At 35.3% G+C, this 22,829-nt stretch overlaps 1 protein-coding gene across 1 annotated transcript; it reads right to left on the bottom strand.

Annotated features, from left to right (window-relative positions):
* Window positions 1–16,486: 16,486 nt before the first annotated feature.
* LOC145121920 (uncharacterized) lies at window positions 16,487–17,311 on the bottom strand. The gene has a single exon (XM_079057601.1). The coding sequence runs from the start codon at window positions 17,309–17,311 to the stop codon at window positions 16,487–16,489; it is 825 nt and encodes a 274-aa protein (XP_078913727.1).
* Between the last annotated feature and the right edge of the window lie 5,518 nt (window positions 17,312–22,829).

Below are 22,829 nucleotides of genomic sequence, written 5' to 3'. Positions count from 1 at the left end.
TCCTTTATTTTATTTTATTTTATTGTTGGGCCGAGAGAGGGGCAAGGAAAAAGGAAATGAAATGGTTTGGGCCCTCCCTTGACTTAGTCCGATTTTATGAGGCCCAACATGAATATTTTCGGCCTATTGGGCCCTTATGAGGGTTCACGGCCCAATGAAGCCCAATGATGTAGTTTACGGCCCATTAGGGCTTATGAAACAAGTTATGGCCCATTAGAAATAAGATGGATCATTCTAGGACCATATGACCCAAAATACCTTAATTTCATGGATGTGGGTCCAATTAGAGCCCAAATAGGGTTCCAAGGCCCAAAGTAGTCAAATTGAAAGTTATTGGTCCATTAGGCCCAATAAGAGGATCCTAGTCCATAATAAACTTGAACCGGGATTTTAGGGTTTTCAATCCATAGTTGAACATATGAGATGTATTGTATTAGGTTTTGAACTTCAATAAAGGGTTTGGATTCAAATGGATGATTTGATGTTAGCATATAGCATGATATTCACTTAAAGTACAAGTTTTACAATAGCTGATGTTTACATGGAAAATAGAATTTCCTAGTCGAAAATGCTAGTTGTGACAAGGAATGATACTATTGTTTCTTACATTGGTAATGTTCGAATACATCAAACTCTCACTCTTCACAATGTTCTTTATGTTCCCTCTTTCAAGTAAAATCTTGTTTCTGTACCTAAATTTGCTTCTCAGCTTCATACATTTATCCTTTTTACTGATCAACACTGTATGTTGCAGGACCCTTCAGTAAAGGATAAGTTTGCTCTTGCTTCTTTTGGCCAAAGGATTAGAGACCTTTATGTCTTTGATCATTACTTCATTCAGCACAATTTTTCTTATATTTTTTCTGTAATAAATACATTGAACTTTCATTCTTTCAATGTAATGGATAAACATTCCAATGTTATGTTGTGGCACAACAGATTAGGGCATTTACTTGTTCAAAAACTTCATTCTATGTCTCTTGTCGATTGTTCTCATGATTCATCTATTGACTCTTGTTTTATTTGTTTTAAATCAAAACAACATAGAAATCCTTTTCCAAAGAGCATTTCTACTATTAATCATCCGTTTGATCTAATACACATTGATGTTTGGGGACCTTATAAAACTTTATCTCATGATGGATATAAGTTTTTCCTCACCATTGTTGATGATTTCAGTCGACATACATGGGTTCACATGTTAACCCATAGAGGATATGCTCTTACTCTTATCAAATCCTTTGTTACTTATGTTCAAACACAATATCAAAAGACAGTGAAAATCATTAGAATAGATAATGCTTTAGAGCTTGGTTCTAGTAATGAAGGAATCAAATTTTTTCAAGAAAAAGGTATTCAACATCAACGATCAACAATATATACCCCTCAACAGAATGAAACTGTTGAAAGGAAGCATAGACACATTTTGGAGGTTGCTAGAACTTTATATTTTCAATATGGAGTGGGTAGTGCTTATTGGACTGAATGTGTTCGAACTGCAATTCATTTAATCAACAGAATGCCCACAAAAGTATTACACAATAAATCACCTTATGAAGTGTTATTCAATCAAAAACCAGATCTTTCTCAAATCAGGTCATTTGGATATCTTTGTTTTGTTGCTACATCTTCAGTTCCTCGAGAAAAATTTATGCCAAGATCAACTCCTTGTATCTTTATTGGTTATCCAATTGGAAAAAAGGCCTTTAAAGTTCTCAATTTGATTACCAAATCAATACAAATTTCAAGAGATATTCAATTTGTGGAAGATGTTTTCCCTTTACATTTGATTACACCTAAATCTCATACACCTAATTCTTTTCTTCCCAATAATGCCCCTGATCTTCCAACTTATCCAAATACTTCTTTCAATACTATTCCAAATGACCGAAATGCCCCTGAACCACCTCAAACTCATGCTCTAAGAGTTTCACGTGTTCGACAACCTCCAGCTTATCTTCAAGATTATATTTATAACAATGTTAACTCTACTGATCATTGTTCTCATACCTTAACAAATTTATGCATTCCCTCTCCTTCCACATTTTAAAATCATGCTCACCATTTTCATTCGTTTGCATTTCATACTACACTCCAAGTTCTAGAACCTGCATTTTACCATCAAGACAAAGGTAATCCTTGCCGGGAACAAGCTATGCAAACTGAATTATCTGCTCTTATCGAAAATAACACATGGAGTTTAGTCAAACTACCTAAGGGTAAAAATGAAGGGTTTTGAGCATTCTAACACTCCTATGGTGTACATGCAACCCTATAAACCTTGGATCTATGTTTTCTCTATTATAGATGCAAATATTCAATATTCCAAGGTTTCATCCTAACTAGCATAATATGAAGCAACTATACTACAAAAGCCTAGTTAGATAACATACATTTTGATGGTGCTTGAAGTCTTGATCTTTAAGAGCTTAGTCTCAATAGTGTGGAAGCCTCAAGTGGAATCACAAATCACCAAAAACACCTTGGAAAACTTGAGAGAATAGTAAGCACACTAGAAATTGGCCCACTCTTGTTTTCACACACACTAGTGCCATTTCTTGTGCCAAAGATCTCTTTATATAGTATGGAGGATTAGGGTTACATTCATGTAAACCCTAATACCCATGATCTTTCATTTCCATAGGATCCATGGGTTAAACACTTCATAGACTATCCATGAAAGCTTAGCACAACCTAAATGAACTTGGCCCATTCCATATATATAAATATAAAAGAGTCTATATTTAATTAGTTCCTTTTTTATCACTAAATTAATTCTTGATCAATACTAATTAAATAATATGATTCCATATTAATATATTAGAACTTATAATATATTAATATAAATCATAAACATACTATTCTCAGAAGACTATCCATATAAATTGTTCCGGTGAAGTGCAACCCAAATGGACCATGCCAAGTCGGGTCAAGTACATACCAATTATAGTTATGGGCTTAGACACTAATCCAACAGTTTCCCACTTGGATAAGTCTAAAACTATTATTGCGTATAACTCCAAAACCCGACTAGCAATCGTAGCTCTTAAAGCCGCTGTCGAACTCTGGCCTTAGTCAATGACTTGTCCATTAGATAAGGGATCATATATTCCTCCATTCTCGATATCATATGGACCGAGACATGGATTGTAATAATTCTCTTTGTCCATTTGTTGTTTCCCGATTTCCGATTTATGACGACCGACTAATTGAACAAATCAAATCATTCCAGGCTTGGCCAAGCACTTAGGTGTGCCATCACTAAATCATCGAGGGGCCCACAAATATCGCTTTTATCCCATCAAGGGTAAAAGGAATGGATAAACTTCGACTCATATGCTTGTCCTACTACTTGTTGAATCATACACAAAGGCACAATTTATAACATTGAGTTACCAATGCGTTTTCGTACAATCAATGTATAACCAACTCATAGGCAACAACTCATATATCTAGGTTTGAAGAATATAAGATATTATCGTCTCAGGATCACTCGTGATAAAATCCATGAAGTGAGTCAAATGAGCATGGTTTTAATCCAATACTCAGAACTTATGAGCACTCATGAATGTTGTAGCAACTCTTGCTATGTCCAATACCTTAGACATCTACAAACCAACTTCATGACAGTATTGCCTTAATACCTACTTCCAACGTATTATCGACTTTGGATGGTTTGAATAACTTAGTCATTCAGGAAGAATGACCTAGTTATTCTGGAAGTGAAAACATGCAAAGTGAAACACAAGAATAATCGAATCCAATATGGTCTCAGAAACTTATGAATATAAATAGAACACCTTTTATTTATCACCATATTGATTACACATTATTCATTGTATACTGTTTCAAATTATCAACTTTAATACTTGAATTAAAACAATAGTTGTCCCATGCTCCAAACATGTACACTATGTTTTCTAAACACTAGTCATGCCATACACCAAGTACGCACACTATGTTTGTCCAAACATTAGTTATGCCATTCACTAAGTATGCACACTAAGTTTGTCTATGATCTTTACTTTGTGAAAGAGATCGATTGAACATAATTCCAATGATTCTCATTTCACAATCCCAAATCCTTACCGCAAATGCAAGAATTCCAAATTCCTGCCATTTACCGAAATCTGTTAGATTTTAAACTTATATGCACTGATCCTCTGTAATGATTATGCACAAAGTCACAAAGACTTGTCAACAGACATTACAGAGTATTCCAATGGAGATCAACTCCATGGAAATGAAGTCTCATATTCAAAGTACATTTCTTTGAACATCCTTCTTGCATTAAGTTTTCTAATCTTACACAAATTGAATAGTTTCCACCCATGAAGACATTTCCATAGTCCCATTTTGACTATCACTTCTGAACAAGAGTTGCCTCCTTTCAGAATATGTCAATATGGTCCTTCCAAAATTAATATTATACTTCCAACTGTCCCTGAGCAACCAACCTTTGGTAAACCTTAGATTGTCCTCGACAGTTGCTTAATCATTTTAGTCATATCCAATTCTAGACCTTTTCCCCTCTTAATGCCCCTAGACACTTTGGAAAATTTAGAAAGGATAAATATTATAGCACATGCAATCGATCCTGTACCCGAAGCATATGGGACACGATTCATGATGTCTCACATAAAGACATGATTCTAGACCAGTATTTTGCTACAATAATTTTTGTATTTGCCATGTTTTCATAATTCGACTATGAAGAGGGATGTCGTAATCATAATCAAATTTTGAGAACACACTATATATAGAATTTCGTCAAGTTGAGCCATTCCAACATAAAATTCATATATATATATATATATATATATATATATATATATATATATATATATATATATATATATATATATCCTTGACTAAATATGATTAAAATCTCACGATCTAAGCTTTTAGATTTGAAATAAAGTATAATTTCCTCTCCCTTAATTATAGCAAAACAACTTTTCCCAATTAATACTTTTGTTTTCTATAATTAACATTGCTAACTTGCAACACTTATCATAATTATCAGGCTCCCACTAACATGGTGATTATTAGCATAACACTTATGCTCCCACTAGCTTTGACATGTACTCAGAAATCAGCTGGACTTATAGAAATCAATACTTTATTGACTTTCTTACCAAAGTTCAGATTTCTGATACGAGATGCTTTGATAAAACTTTATCAAAATCATATACATTTCCTTAGATAGCACACATGTGTGTCTAAACAATTTCAGAACTATGAAAAGGGATGCCGTAATCATAGTCTCAATTGTTTAGACCTTTTCCATTTCTCACAAGTCCATGTTAGTGTGGCGGTTAACCACACACGCTCCACTAGCGACTTTGAGAATGCAAATATCATAATTTCTATCTACTTAAAACCTCTTAGTGAAAGCGTTTCCTCACCATCATTTTCATGAATCGGAGAGAAACCTTATGACACTTAGATTTTATGGTGTATGTGTTCCTTTCCATGTGAATTTGTCAAAACCATAATCACAAGACACGGTTAGTGACAAATTCATATGGACTGAACTTGTGCAGTCTTAACTTCTTGCCACCTGGCAGCACAAGGGTCTGCCATTGCTTCCAAGTTGTTATGCAACCAATTGAGAACTCTCAGAACACATATGCAAAGCCAACTTTAACTAGAATGGGCACAAAAATAGGAATATGTCAACACGAAAGGTTATAAACCTCAAGTCGTGTGCTAGTGATAAACTACAGGTTTTATTCTTGATTAGACTCTTTCAAGATCTTTTAGACTCTTACTGTCCTCTTGACATATAAGACTCTCTTGCCAAGACCCATTCCTTGACAAACAAATATTCAAGAGATAGTGCGGACTCTTATCAAGAGAAACACTCCACACAATTGGCCTTAGTTGGTCTTTGTTTTATCCAAAACATCACAACTTACCAATTTCAAATGTACAAGAGTAGAAAACATTTTACTCTACATTTGACAAGTGTTATAAATCTTCTTTTAGATATGTCACTCAAGTTACAATCTTGGAGTATGACTCTAAGAATGGTTTTGGAACGAAGTATGATTCATCTTCTTGATTTAACCATTTCAACAATTCATGACTCCTCTTCTTAGCCATAAGAATGCACTAGGATGTCCTTAGAGGATCAATTATGATATGGTTTCATAATCATTAAGATGACCATAAAACATGATACTAAAGTACTCTCCCATCTTTTCAGATTTAAGAAACTTTTATCTTTCTGCCTAATTTGATTCTTCTCATTTGTTCTGCAATACATTGAAACTTTTCCAAGGTTTTAGAATTATACTTAAACTTGTAAGTATAACCATATTTACTAAACTTTAGTAAATCATGACGAATAGTCTTGACGATCTTTTGTGGTGGACTTGACGAGTGCACAAGAATGTGTACTCGATCCCTTAGTCCTTCACTTGATTCAAATATACATGTGAACAAGGAATCAGTCTTAATTTTCCAAAGATGAAGATTTTCATTCATCATACTATACGACTTGCATGATTCTAAGTTTCGGTCCAATTGAAACTTGGGTGATGAGAATCTTTCCTTATTTGGTAAATTATGACACTAACACAAACGAAAGAATCAAATCCATTTTCCAATGTTCCTATAAATGGAATCATATAAACAACAGTTTTTTCACAAATGCCACTGTAAGGATATTTAAAATAAATAAAAACGAAACTTTTCTTTTATTTAAAACTTGCGGAAAAACTAATCTTTACAATTCAAATGCATATGAAAACTATGTTGTTATCTATTCCTAAGCAATCTATCACAACTCTTAAGCAGCAGCTCAAAAATTCTGATCACCGAAGTATGCGATCGAAATCCATCTTCGCGATTAGAACCAGCTTACTCTTCTTTAAGCTTCCTCTCTTTTTTTTGATTCTTAAAACTTCAACATGTGACCCAGTCACATCATGTAATAAGAATCTCCAAATAGGACCTTAATAGAGTTAGATAGTGGACTTACCAGAAGTAGAATCAAACTTTTTGACTTGACCAACCTTATGATCTTTCAGGTAAACAGGGGAGCTTCGCAACCAGTGCCCCTTCTTTTGGCAATAGAAACTTATGGACTCTTTAGTCATGGTACACGGGACTATCTCAGACTCAGCCTTTCTCTTTACCAGTTGGTCAACTGAGTTGACTATGGCCGATCCCTTTCCATTGGGAAGAGAAAGCTTTTCTGGATTTCCAATGTCACCATTGTCAATTTCCATAGAAGTTTGGGAAGTCGATCTTCCAATCATATTTGCTTTACCAGTGCTTCAAATCATTGCTGATTCAACAGCATCAAGCAAATAGGTAAGATCATTAACGGTCATGTCATGGTCTATCATATAGTAGTCCTAAAGGAGCTCACTATGTGACTTAGAAAGTGACTGAAGAACCTAATCAACAACCAACTTCCTTTAGACCTTGACAACCAACTCTCCCGGCTTGTCAATATGTGACTTTATCTCTAAGATGTTAGCACACATAGACCTTGCTTGCAAATAGGGCTTGAGTGACCTTGAACTTTTCAAGAACTTGTGGGTTAGGGAGAATAATTGGAGGAGGTGAAGGAAGTGAAGTATGATTTCCATGAACCAACCATGGGACATCATCTTCATTAGGAAAGCTTGTTCCTAGGGATTTGGGAAGATCATAGTTGTCTGAACCAGACATCTACAATGGGAGATATTCAAGTTAGTTGATTTAAGTCCTTAATATAACACCCAATATGAAATATTAAGGCTAGGACCCAACACAATACTTTTATAACTTGGAAGAGGGATGCCGTAATCCAAGCTACAAAATATTTGAAGGTAGGTGAATGACGATTCACCAATTTCCACCATGAAAAACGAAATAAATTATTAGGTTTTTAATTGGCTTTGAAACTCCTAGATCTTCTGAGATTCATTGAACTTTTCAACGGCATGTTTCAATCTCGATTGTGCCCTCACAAGTTTTGTGACTGGGATGCCGAGGATCACAAAACAAGGTGTGAATAACCATGCAAATATACTTGGTACCCTTAATATTTATCACTTAATCGATGTGCCGGTTAACCACACACGCTCCACCGATCCTATGATAAACATTAAGTTACCCTTTGCCTACCTTGTTAGATCCAGGTTAGTGTGCCGGTTAACCACACACGCTCCACTAACGACTTAAGTAAAGTGCAAAGTGTAATTTCATGGGTTAGCACCAAATTCACATTTTCCTAAAGTAACTAAGATTGGGAATTTATAATAGGTTTAGTTACTTTATATTTATCAGTATACTTATAATGAAGGGAGAATTATAGTCATTATCCTACCCGTTCGGCTAACGACCCTCCACCAGTCAAGGAAGTGGTGGGTGAGAGTGGACACCCATTAAACTGCCATTTTATAGGCAGTAACCTTATACCCCCCTTATAGACCGGCTTCGTGAATGAGGCGTACTAACGGTAAGACTGACTTTGTTCTTATATATATATATATATATATATATATATATATATATATATATATATATATATATATATATATATTATTAACTTATAATACTATAAAGTATAATGATTGAATTTTAACTTTTAAAACTCTAGGGTTTGGAATTAAAGTGTGTGTGAGACTTTACAAATTCCAAAACTTGAGGGCAAGTTTTGAACTATTCATAAACTTTTGGATTTTCATAACTTATGAGTTTAATTAAGGTTTTAAAAACTTTAATGAAAAGACTCTTGAACATCCATAACTTGAGGACAAGTTATGAAGTTCATAAAACGAAAAGACTCTTCAATTTTGTAACCTTTGCATTTTAATGAATCTTCAAAAGGAATGACTTTTGGTAATCCATAACTTGAGGACAAATTATGGACTCCATTAAAATACATTTAGATCAAGAATTAACTAACAACCAATTTGCAAATAATTCCTATGATCTACCAAAACTCATAAGTGTATGAACAATTATATCAACAACTTCAAGAATTACATAAACACACATAAAACTTGAAATTTTGATAATAACCTTGAAATTGGTTTACCATAATCATTACCACATTAAAAACAAGTTTTATAAGACCAAAACAGTTTAAGGTAATGATTCTAGTCCAATTTCAGCCAAAAACATCGAAAATCTGCAAACTGGATGACCAACTCGTCGGATCTCTAAGGAACTCGTTGACTTCATGCTTTAACTCTTGAACTTGTTGAGTTTTTGGCCAGAACTCGTCGAGTTTTCAGTCTGGGCAGATTCTTGGTTTTGAAAAATAAGTTGCATCAAGTATAAATGAAAACAAGCCTAGGCTCTGATACCACTGAAGGGTTTTGAGCATTCTAACACTCCTATGGTGTACATGCAACCCTATAAACCTTGGATCTATGTTTTCTCTATTATACATGCAAATATTCAATATTCCAAGGTTTCATCCTAACTAGTATAATATGAAGCAACTATACTACAAAAGCCTAGTTAGATAACATACCTTTTGATGGTGCTTGAAGTCTTGATCTTTAAGAGCTTAGCCCCAATAGTGTGGAAGCCTCAAGTGGAATCACAAATCACCAAGAACACCTTGGAAAGCTTGAGAGAATAGTAAGCACACTAGAAATTGGCCCACTCTTGTTTTCACACTCACTAGTGCCATTTCTTGTGCCAAAGACCTCTTTATATAGTATGGAGGATTAGGGTTACATTCATGTAAACCCTAATACCCATGACCTTTCATTTCCATAGGATCCATGGGTTAAACACTCCATGGACTATCCATGAAATCTTAGCCCAACCTAAATGAACTTGGCCCATTCCATATATATATATATATATATATATATATATATATATATATATATATATATATATATATATATAAGAGTCCATATTTAATTAGTTCCTTTTTTATCACTAAATTAATTCTTGATCAATACTAATTAAATAATATGATTACATATTAATATATTAGAACTTATAATATATTAATATAAATCATAAACATACTATTCTCAAAAGACTATCCATATAAATTGTTCCGGTGAAGTGCGACCCAAATGGACCATGCCAAGTCGGGTCAAGTACATACCAATTATAGTTATGGACTTAGACACTAATCCAAAAAAAAAGCCAATTCAATGTCGGTAGGTTTACAAAGTTAAGTATAGAGTAGATGGATCTCTTGAGCAACATAAAGTACGCCTTGTTGCTAAAGGCTTTAGTCAACAACAAGGCACAAATTATCACGAAACTTATTCTCCAGTAGTTAAATTCACTACTGTTCACTGTTTAGTTTCTTTGGCTGTCAAAAAGGGCTGGGATATTCAACAATTGGATGTCAATAACGCCTTTTTACACAGAGACTTACATGAAGAAGTGTTTATGAAGTTACCACCTGGTTATAATGTTGATAATCCTCATCTGGTTTGCAAGCTAAACAAATCTTTGTATGGATTAAAACAAGCCTCTCGTCAATGGTATGCAAAGTTAACTCAAGCATTATTTCAACAAGGCTATGTTCACTCAAAAAACGATTACTCTTTGTTCTTAAAAAAGGGTAATGGTTCTATTACTATTATTGCTGTTTATGTTGATGATATTCTTGTTACTGGTAACAATATTGATGAAATTACATCTTTGAAAGCCTTTCTAGATGCTCAATTTCGGATCAAAGAATTGGGAACAATCAATTTTTTCCTCGGCCTAGAGTTTACAAGAAATACTACTGGTATGGTTGTTCATCAGAGTAAATTCATACGTGAATTACTCTCTCACTATTCTATTGATGATGACAGTATATCTGTTTCTACACCATTGCCAAACAAGAACATGTTACGACCCAATGTTGGAGTTCCTCTTGATGATCCTACAACTTATAGAAAACTGATTGGAAAGATGAACTTTTTAGTTCATACATGACAAGATCTTGCTTATTCCATTCAATACTTGAGTCAATTCAATCAACATCCTACTCAAGATCATTATGAAGCTGCTCTTCATGTACTGAAATACTTCAAATCTTCCAAAGCCCAAGGCTTATTTTTCAACAAAGATTCCATTTTTACCCTTGATGCTTACTGTGATTCTGATTGGGCTTCGTTTCCAATCACCAGGAGGTCTGTAAGTGGTTTCTTTATTCTATTTGGAGGATCACCCATTTCATGGAAGTCTAAGAAGCAAGCTACTGTTTCTTTATCATCCGAAGAAGCCGAATATCGATCTATGCGAAGAGTGTGTTCAGAAATTGCATGGTTAACTCGCTTGTTTAATGAATTTGATATTACTGATATCACTCCTATTCCACTCAAATGTGACAATCAAGCAGCTATACATATTGCATCTAATCCTGTTTTCCACGAGAGAACAAAACACATTGAACTCGACTGCCATTTTGTTCGAGAAAAACTTCTTCATGGTTTAATTTCTTTACACCATGTTCCCACCAAGATGCAATTAGCGGATGTTTTAACCAAAACTTTATCTGGTCCTATCCATGCTGATGCTGTTTCCAAGCTGAATTTACACCCTTCAGCTTGAGGGGGTGTTGGTTTACAAAACCGTTATTAGTTGTTCATAACCATAAGGGTATATATGTAATTTGAGTTAGAAAGTTGTTATAGTAGTTATTTATACTTTGTATGTATATAAGCTTTGTAATGAGACATTATTCGTTAATGGGAAAACTCATTTCACAATATTCTCTTTCAGTTTCATCATCGATCATTACATTCTAACATTAATCAATTAGCTACATACTAATCTATAACCCCCACTTATAATGAATTTCCTGGGGAAATCGATGATGTGCATCATAGAGGTAAGAAAATTGCTTATGATAGTCTTGTATATGAAGCTGGTGAATCAGGTAACAAGTTTTAAAAATTGTTGATGTATTGATGATTCAAACATACGCCTACACGGACAATCGTTGGAAAACTACGAAGGTATATCAAATTTTAATGAAACTAAATGTGATAATTGTAACATTGAGCTCTTGCAATCCAAAAAGGATAATTGTTCTTCTTAATTTTTTAAAGAAATTAAAGCTACTTAGCGGAGATTGCTTCAATCATTATCATTTCTCAAACTCTCAACGAACCCTCGTCACATATCAAAAGAGTTTTAGTTCTTGAAAAACAAAAAAAGATATGAAGCTACCATTAAAAAAACAAAGAAGATATGAAGCTACCATTAGAAATGAAATATGTTGAGAACGGATTTCATATTAGAACTAATAAATCTGCGAAAAGCGGACTCGAAGCAGTTTGCATGCTCAATATTGTAAATGACACATCAGTGGGGATACAAGAGATTGTTGGGTTTTGTTTAGAAGTTGGATTTCAAAAACCATAAAATATAGCACCGGAAGCAAACACATTTGAAAAAAATAAAATAAACTGGTTTATATCCACCAATGATCGATTTTGCATGTACATGTAAAATTAATTCATACATATAAATTAAGATACAATATTATTTTCACAAAATAATAAATGCAAAAGTTACGACATCTTACTATGAAACATATTTACTAGCTAAAATTATCAATTTGGTGTATACTTATTATTAGTTTGATCCTATATGATCATACGTTATTGATAATATCATGTTATGATCATTCTTGTAAATATAGAACCAATAGAGATTAGATCACAGATGTTTTTAAAGTTCATAAGTTATGGTTTTGAGGGGCTCTTAGGAGGCTTCCAGAATATATCCAAGTAACAGATAAGGAAACGATTTGAATCAAGATTAAGTCTTATTATTTAATTGACTCAAATCATGGTTATTTACAAATCACCACAGGTGTATAAAGACCTCTCTGGACCTTTAGGAATTCGACCAAAGCAACCTCCTGAAAGGCTTTCTCACATACTCTCTTTCTTTCTCTCTCTATATATATATATATATATATATATATATATATATATATATATATATATATATATATATATATATATATATCTTATTGTTTCTAGGGTTTTAGTATTCTAGGTGTGAGCCATTAGAGGCATTCCTATTTTGGGTGCTAGAACTTCCAAGACCAACACTAGTATTCATGATCTTCAAGTGGACACAAGTATATACTATGATAATTGAAAGGTTGGTGTTTTATCTCCTTTGTTAGTTTCTTTTCATAGTTTTTGTAAGTACGTTTCCATAATTGTAAAACCTAGATCTAGCATGTATGTACACTTGGATTATATTTGGATGCTTTTGTTGCCTAAATCTAGTGCGTAGTTACATATAAAACCGATTAATGGTATAAGAGGCATTAGGTTTTCATTCTGAGCAATAAACTAAAACTAACAAAGATCAAAGAAACATGTTTAATCACAGGACGTGACGTGCCTTTGCTCGACACGGCCCACCCTGATGTATTTTTCAGGTCTCGGGTCTTATGCTACAATTTGGAATTTTGGGGTTAATCTCTAACTTTAAATATTGTCTTTGTCTGTTAAAACTGAATATTTAAATCAAATGGATAAATATGCCTAAGTGATTTGAAATTATAGAGAATTGATTTCAAATTAATTAATTAAATGTTAATTAAAGATAATGTTTTAAATATTGAACATTTTAAATTGTTTAAAATACACCCTTATATATATATATATATATATATATATATATATATATATATATATATATATATATATATATATATATATATATATATATATATATATATATATAAAGCGTGTGTCCTCACATGTTTAAAAAGACCGTTAGTCGAATCAAGAGTATGTCTCATTTATGAATTCATGCTATAAGAGAGGTATAAGGAAACGACCTATAAAATGATCATTGGATGACTGTCTTTTTCACTCAACGCTTCTTTGCGTGGTGGATTGTCGCTAGCTGAAAGGATTTGATAGGGCAATGTCTTGTCAAAAGTATAACTTATAAAGTACTAGAACTAAATTTCCCATTCTATTTATATTAGGAAAATGTGAATAGTTTCTAACCCATAAATAATACACATTATTCCTTATCGTCTATTTATGGAGCGTGTGTGGTTAACCGACACATGAATTTAAGATGTAAGTAGAAAGTGATGTGGCACTTGTAATTATGGTTTTTTGACGGAACGTGTGTGGTTATTTGACACATCAATTAGAGAACCATGACATAATCGATTGTCACGTGTTAATTCATGGTTAATTCATTATCTTATTTGTGAGACCTCGTTATCCTAGCAAAAAATAGAGGATGTGCAAATTCGAGATTAACACGTCATTGAATAGTTTCAATGAATCTCAAAGTTCTAGGAATTTCATAGAGATTGAAATTGCTAAAGTGTATTACCTACCTAAAAAAAGTTGTGATATGATTATGGTATCCCTCTTCATAAAACGAATCTAAAATATCGATCCTATCCTTAATATAAATTGGGTAATTATTTATGTATTGATTTATCTAACTAAATTATCTCTCTCATATTTAGATGTTGCGCATCAATGGTCTTCGTCTCCCCCCTCGTCCTATAACCAATTCAAGCTTCTCCCTCATATAAGTTCTCTATAGAGAGAAGCTCACTGGCAGGGAAAACTATCTTGATTGGATGAAAATATAAGGATTACATTGAGGTATGACAATCACAAATACGTGCTCAGTGATCCTATTCCCAAAATTGATGAAAACTCTACCAATGAAGAAAAAGTTGATCACGACAAACACGTGGATGATTCGAATAAGTTTTTTTGCGTCATGCTTGTTTTTATGTCCTTGGATATTCGGAAGACATTTGAGAACACTTGGTGTATAAATAAACTTGCAATTAGCTGATATGTTTTAGAAAATGGAAAGGAAAAATAATTTGAAGTTCTCAAAGCCCTAATGTCATGAAAACTCAAAGAAGGTGGATCGGTATGAACTAACGTTCAACATATGAAGAGCTACAATGACCGAATCGAGAATCTCGATGTTGTCTTCGATAAGAACCTTGCAGTAGATATTGTGCTTGGTTCTCTCCCAAGTTCTTATGATAATTTCATCATAAGTTATCATTTGAATAGTGTGAACAAGACATTGTTGGAGCTCAACAACCTCATCATGAAGTTAGTGCAAAAACTATAGGCTGCACTATTCATGGCAAGGCCAAGATTGATGCAATCTATGGTTTTTGGTCCAAGTTTAGTCCTCTTAAGAGGAGGTACTTGTACCTTAGCAAGGCAACCCCATACTTTCATCCTTTTATAAGAGGGTAACCTCCCTTTCCATAGATGATAGGGTGATTTATCACTCTTTTTATGAGGAATTCTATTAAGTATTGAATTTGCTACAAGACATTCTTGTCCCCACAGATTATGTGGTGCTCCAGAAGTAATTAACATTGAATTAATCATGTTTTTCAATGTTCTATTCTTTCTTTCTGCCACTCCATTTTGTTGAGGAGTATATGGAGCAGTTGTTTGATGTATAATACCATTTAAAGAACAAAATTCAGCAAAGTCTTTGGATTCATATTCTCCTCCTCGATCAGACCTTAGAATTTTGATCTTTTTGTCAAGTTGATTTTCAACTTCAGCGTTGTAATTCTTAAAAGAATTCAAGGCTTCATCCTTGGTATTTAACAAATAAATATAACAATACTTGCTGCAATCATCAATAAAAGAAATATAATAATTCTTTCCCCCTCTTGTAGGTGTTGCTCTAAAATCACATAAATCAGAGTGGATTAAGCCAAGTATTTCATTAGATTTTTCAACTGATTTATGAGGATGTTGTGAAAATTTTGATTTTACACAAACCTCACATTTTATGTTTTTGTCTAATGAACATTTTGGTAACATGCCAAGTTTTTCCATTCTTTGAATAGAGCGAAAATTGACATGTCCCAAACAAGAATGCCACAAAAATGAAGGATCATGCATATACATAGAAGAGGGGCTAGTAGTGCCCATCATTGCATTAGCATTAACATTGGTTACATCATTGTTTGGTGTTTCGACACCATAGTACAAAGGTAAGACCCTGACTATGAAGAGACCCTCACTAAGGTATCCCTTTCCAACATACATCCCACCCTTGGTGAGAACAAACTTATCAGACTCAAATACAAGTTTGAATCCCTTGTTACTAAGAATAGGACCAGAAATCAGATTCTTAGAACATGTAAGACATCACTTAAAACAAGTTCTTTTTTAGAAGTTAGTTGTAGCTTAACTTTTCCCTTTCCTTCAACTTTTGCAGTAGAGCCATTCCCCATAAACATTGGTTCAGAATCTGAGACTTTCTGGTATGTAGAAAACATGGTTCTAGAGTTGCAAATGTGCCTTGTGGCTCCAGTATCAATCCACCAATCCACACAATTGCTAACCATGTTGGTTTGAATCACAACAACAAACTAATTTGGTGATTCAACCATGTTGGCTTGTCCAAAATTTCCTCCACCAGAATTACCACCATTGTTTCCATTGTTCCCTCCATTGGTTCCTCCATTGTTTCCTCCTTGACCCCTCCTAAATATGCAATCTTTGGCCTTGTGTCCAGTTTTTCAACAAACATAACATAGACCAGAATTCTTCTTGAAATTCTTATGGTTAGGGCCATGATTTTTGCCATCTTTGGAAGAGTTTTTGGAGCCTTGCTTCCCTTTCTTGTTGTTGTGCTTTGTCCTTGAAGTATTTTCTTCTCCAACAAAGTTTTCACTTGGTTCCAAGGAATTTGCATTTGCCTTCTCATTCAATCTGTTATCTTCTTCCACACAAATTCTCAACACAAGTTGCTCAAAACTCATGTCATCAGTTAAGTGCTTAAGATATAGTTTGAAATTCTTCCAAGAAGGAGGAAGTTTTTCAATGATTAAACCAACAAGAAATTTAGAGTTTATACCCATACCTTCAACTTCAAGATCATGTGCAATGACTTGAATTTCCTCCACTTGTTTGAGGACAGATTTGGTATCCACCATCTTGAAATTCATGAACTTTCCAATCACGAATTTCTTGGAACATGCCACTTCTATTTTGTATTTCTTTTCTAGTGATTCCCATATATCTCTTGCAGTAGTCATGGTAGAGTAGATATCATAGAGGGAATCATCCAAGGTATTCAAAATATAATTTCTGCAATTATATTCATTTGTGTTCCAAGTTTCCACAGCCCTTTGATGTTCTGCCAATTGGGCTTCAGTGGGTGGTGTTGTTCCTTCTGCAGTGGTTACACCAGTAGGAAGAGAGGGAGAATCATCAGTGAGAGCATTGGAAAAATGAAGAGTTGTTAGATAAAACAACATCTTCTGTTGCCATCTCCGAAAATATGAGCCTTTGAATTTCGCATGCTTTTCCACATGTGTTTTGATGATGGAATTTTGATCCATTCTTCAATATTTGATTTCTGTATTACATTGTTATGACAGAAGTATACAATCAACAAAACCAATAGAAATAAAACAAACGAAATTCAAATATATGTAATATATTTCACACCCCCAAACCAAGGATGGCGGAAACGTCCGGGGGTGGAGGACTTCATGTATAGTATCATAACAGCAATTGTAATAGTAATTCAAGCAAACACAACCAACATATATACAATTAAAAAAATTTACATCATTGTATGAATTACATGTTTACGAATCAATTACAATATGTTGATAAAATATGAAATAGTAGACGCCTTAGCGTCCCATCCTCAAAAGCACTTGATTACCTGTTTAATGATTTCCTGAGAATACAAGTTGTTTGAAAAAGTGTCAACACAAAGGTTGGTGAGTTCATAAGCTTTTCGTTTGTAAAAGTAGTATTTGTGTTAGAAAAATCCAATATTTTCCTTAATGTGTAAATGTAGTCTTAAAACCCAAAGACCGAAATGTACAAGTAATTTGTCATATTTATAGTAAAACAATGCAAGTTTAAATCGACATAAACTCGTTAAATTTTAATGAAGTTCCCGTAATTTCCAATGTTTGTTAATACTTTATGTGAGTTTATTATAACCATACTATGACCAAGGTTGCCTAAAACGACGTTCTTCAGGCGTCGGAAATGTTATGACATTTGTCACCCCAGACCTATCGGTCTAACTGTTGCATGCAGTTTAGGTGTGGGTTTGTCAAACCCAATATAGATCTATACACAAGTATCACGCTCTCCCTCAAGGAGACTCTGGTTACAATACAGGACTTAATGGTAATTTGAAGTAAATGTCTCACAAAGTCATTAACGGAATTACGTGTTATGAAAACTTGGTACCGTATGGCCGTACCTTGCTTAATGAAAATATCCTTTGTATAAATGTACCCTTTTTAAATGTATGTGTTATGTAATGTATCATAAACTATACCTATTATAGTTTATCAACCAAGGGTAGTACGTGGTAATGTATGCAAACTATATTCAAAATAGTTTATTTAATGTTTGAATGTATCGATTGTACTTTGATTATAATCACTTGTTATTCTTTATATTTTATATGACCAAATCCAGTTGTAAACTGATGTGTGTCTAAATATTAAGATAAAATGTCATATATTGCAGTAACATATAATCACATAAAGATATACACCTTGCTCAACATGTTACAAGGTGAAATGAACTTAACAGCAACTTTTCGTTAAAAACAGTTTCTGTTACCGTTCTTAGAAAATTTATAGAAAAATCATCAAAGCTCTAAATCCAAATCCGCAAATTTTGAGAGTTTGGAATATGAGTCTAGTTTGTTCGTAAATTTTATCATGATTTTTAGTGATCTCTAACAGAGGTGAAAATGTTCATAATCACAGACTGGTCCGGGTTTGCCTCTGAAATGACAGGCAGTTTTGTAAAAATCACCATAAATTGTAGAAAAATCATATGGAGATGTGCAAGTAGCCATTTTAAAGCTAAGAGTTTGAACTACTTGCACCTGAAACAGTTTTGAAAACAAAAATATTTAAGTTGACCAAAACAGTCCGTGATTAACGTCCATCTTTTCTGATGTAATCTGTTAGGAAAAGTTTAATTGTGTTCTTGATGATTTTACTTGTATTCCCCCCTTAAAACTTAAGAAAACATGTAAATGTATGGGTATGAACTCACCTTATGTGGTTTCAGTAGATGAAAGTGAGAGAGAGGAAGTGTTCAACCCAAGAACACTAAGAAGATGTCTTGACGACTCGAGAATCTAACACCGAATAAGATGGAACTTGTGTAAGATATCAATGATTTGAGTAGAATGGAGTTTAATAATTATGTGAATGATGAAGATACTTACTAATTGAAGAAAGAAATCCCTGGAGAAAGCCTTGAAGTTCTTGAAGTTGAGAGAAAAGATGAGAGAATTTTGGAGAGTGTTCTTGGTTGCTAAGTGTAGAATGAAAGAGTTTTATGGAGAATGAGGAGAGAGGATCAATCCTCCAGCTCTTAGAACGTGGGAAGAGCTGGAGATTGGCTGTAAAGGTCCACTAAGGAGACAAGGGGTAGTGGGAAAGAATGGCTAATCATAGAGTGAGGTGGTGGTGGTTTGCTTTTGCCATAAATTAAGGAAAAGCAAATATTCCCTCAATAATTAGTTCAATCACCAATTCTTTTAATATATTTTATAAAAACCCTGGAGATTTATATATTTTGGGGCCTTAGTTTATAAAATAAAGTTTTGGGTGAAAATCCCACGTTAAAATAATGAAAAACGGAGTTAAAACGAAGTCGTAGTCGAAAAACCGGTAAAAAGGAGCTGTCTGCGAGGCTTCGGACCTTCGGACCTTCGGACCTTCGGACCTTCGCTTCGGACCTTCGGACCCTCGCTTCGGATCAGAGGCCTCGGATGCGAGGCTTCGGATGCGAGGCTTCGGTCCAGAAGCTTAGGTTTCGGATCCTTAAAGCTATTTTACTCGTTTTTACTCCGTTTCAAGCGATTTTTTTTGACCCGGTCAAGGGTCGAGATGACCCAAATGATTACAAAAAGTTAAAGTAACTTTTGAGAGAGATTTGGGAGAGATTTCAAATAGAAAGAGATAGAGTGAAAACGATTTAGAGAGGTTTCGTTTGTGCTTAATTTGAGTGTCCGGCTTCACAACGCAAGGTTCGTAAACCCCATTAAACCGTGTTTTAGTGTCTTACACAATCCCGATGATTGTGTAATAGTGTTTTATCGCTTTGGTTCGTTGTTTAGCACTTGTTAAGGCTAAGGAAAATCAAACACATGAACTTTCCAAATGATGATTTCTCATTAAAATAGCGAATTGTATAGTGATTACATAACGTAAACCCTAGCATACAAGGGTTATTGGAGTTGACCGGTTTGACTTGTTGACTTTGAATTGACCGAAATTTGACGGTTGTCACATCATCCCCCCGTTAGAAGGAATTTCGTCCCGAAATTTTCATTTTGACTGGGATTTCAAGAGTTTGGGAAGAGATGTGGATACTTTTGTTTCATCTGATCCTCGCGTTCCCAGGTGAATTCGGGTCCTCGTTTAGCGTTCCAACGTACCTTCACGATGGGAATACGACTTTGTTTCGTTCGTTTGATTTCCCGATCCATGATTTCGACTGGTTCCTCCACGAAGTGGAGATTTTCGTTAACTTTGATTTCGTCGAGTGGTATTACGAGTGTCTCATCAGACAAACACTTCTTTAGGTTCGACACGTGAAATGTGGGATGTACTTTGTCGAGTTCCTGAGGTAATCGAAGTTTGTATGCTACTGGCCCAATCCTAGCAAGGATTTCGAATGGCCCGATGTACCTTGGATTTAGTTTCCCGCGTTTGCCGAATCGTATCATTCCTTTCCAAGGGGAAACTTTTAGTAGTACTCTATCACCCACCTGGAATTCCAAGGGTTTGCGTCGTTTGTCTGCGTAACTCTTTTGCCGATCGCGAGACGCTTTCAGTCTCTCTCGAATTTGAACGATCTTTTCTGTGGTTTCCCTTATGATTTCAGGGCCAGTGAGGGTGCTATTAGAGACTTGCCCTCTAGCTAGCTGTGTATCCCCCACCTCAGCCCAACACAGGGGTGATCTGCATTTGCGACCGTAAAGAGCTTCGAATGGAGCGACTTTGATGCTAGTATGATAGCTGTTATTGTAGGAGAATTCGATAAGCGGTAGATGGGTATCCCATGCTTTACCGAAGTCTATCACACAAGCTCTTAACATGTCTTCCAACGTTTGAATGGTTCGCTCGCTCTGTCCGTCGGTTTGTGGGTGGTAGGCCGTACTCATGTCAAGCCTAGTTCCCAATGATTTTTGTAGAGACTGCCAAAACCGTGAGGTAAATCTACTATCTCTATCGGAGATAATGGATATCGGCACACCATGGAGTCGTACAATCTCTCTGATGTACGTTCTAGTCAGCTTCTCCATCTTGTCGGTTTCTTTCATTGGTAGGAAGTGTGCTGATTTGGTCAATCTGTCTACAATTACCCATATTGTGTCAAGCCCGCCCGATGTCTTAGGCAGCTTCGTTATGAAGTCCATGGTTATTCGTTCCCACTTCCACTCAGGTATATCCGGCTGTTGTAATAGCCCGGATGGTTTCTGGTATTCGGTTTTGACCTTAGCGCAAGTCAAGCACTTGCTCACATAGGTAGCAATCTCAGCTTTCATGTTCGGCCACCAGTATAATTTCTTGAGGTCCAGATACATCTTATCCGACCCGGGATGGATGGAGTATCGAGTCTTGTGTGCTTCATTCATGACGACATCTCGGAGTCCACCGAACTTCGGTGTCCAAATCCGGTTCATGATATAACGTGCTCCATTATCCTTGACTTCTAAGTTTTTATCCATTCCCCTTAATGTCTCTCCTGCCACCTTTTCTGGTTTTAAAGCTTCCAGTTGAGCTTCCTTGATTTGTATGGTCAGGTGGGAATGGATTGTCATTGTTAAGGATTTTACTCGGCTGCCCGAGTACTCCTTCCTGCTTAGAGCATCGGCCACTACATTGGCCTTGCCCGGATGATAACGAATTTCGCACTCGTAGTCATTCAGCAACTCCACTCATCTCCTCTGTCGCATGTTGAGCTCTTTCTGATTGAGGATATGCTGAAGACTTTTGTGATCAGTGAAGATAGTGCATTTCGTGCCGTAGAGGTAGTGTCTCCAGATCTTCAAAGCGAATACCACTGATCCTAATTCCAGGTCGTGCGTAGTATAATTAACCTCGTGCGTCTTAAGCTGTCTTGATGCATACGCGATAACCTTCCCTCTCTGCATGAGCACACATCCGAGGCCTTGATTCGAAGCATCACAGTACACTACGAAGTCCTCGGTTCCCTCTGGGAGAGACAAGATCGGTGCGCTGCATAGGGCTTGTTTTAACGTTTGGAAAGCAGTTTCTTGTTTATTTTCCCACTTGAATATCACACCTTTCTGCGTCAAGGTGGTGAGTGGTTTCGCAATCTTGGAGAAGTTTTGTATAAATCTTCGGTAGTAGCCAGCAAGCCCAAGGAACTGTCGAATTTCGGTTGGCGTCTTGGGTGCTGACCAATTCTCGATTGCCTTGATCTTGGAGGGATCCACATGTATGCCTTTCTCACTTATCACATGTCCAAGGAAATCCACTTCTCTAATCCAGAATTCACACTTAGAGAACTTAGCATAAAGCTTCTCCGCTCTTAGTGTCTCTAGCACTTGGCGTAGATGTAGGCGATGCTCTTCTTCGCTTCGCGAGTAGATCAAGATATCGTCGATGAATACGATTACAAACTTGTCTAGGTAGGGTCGACACACTCTATTCATTAGGTCCATGAATACCGCAGGTGCGTTTGTTAAACCGAAGGACATCACCACAAAATCGTAGTGCCCATAGCGAGTTCTGAATGCAGTTTTGGGAATATCTTCTTCTTGAACTCGTAGCTGATGGTAGCCTGACCTTAGGTCGATCTTTGAGAAGAAATTTGCTCCTTGGAGTTGGTCGA

This window comes from Lactuca virosa, chromosome 6 (assembly GCF_052849685.1).
Source record: "Lactuca virosa cultivar CGN04683 chromosome 6, Lactuca_virosa_CGN04683_v6, whole genome shotgun sequence".
In the NCBI taxonomy this organism is placed as follows: Eukaryota; Viridiplantae; Streptophyta; class Magnoliopsida; order Asterales; family Asteraceae; genus Lactuca; species Lactuca virosa.
The sequence above is the reverse complement of the archived record's forward strand: the minus strand, read 5'-3'. Positions and strand labels throughout refer to the sequence as shown.

Coding starts and splice junctions, on each gene's coding strand:
- LOC145121920 (XM_079057601.1), bottom strand. CDS start 17,311: ATGGATCAAAATTCCATCATCAAAACACATGTGGAAAAGCATGCGAAA.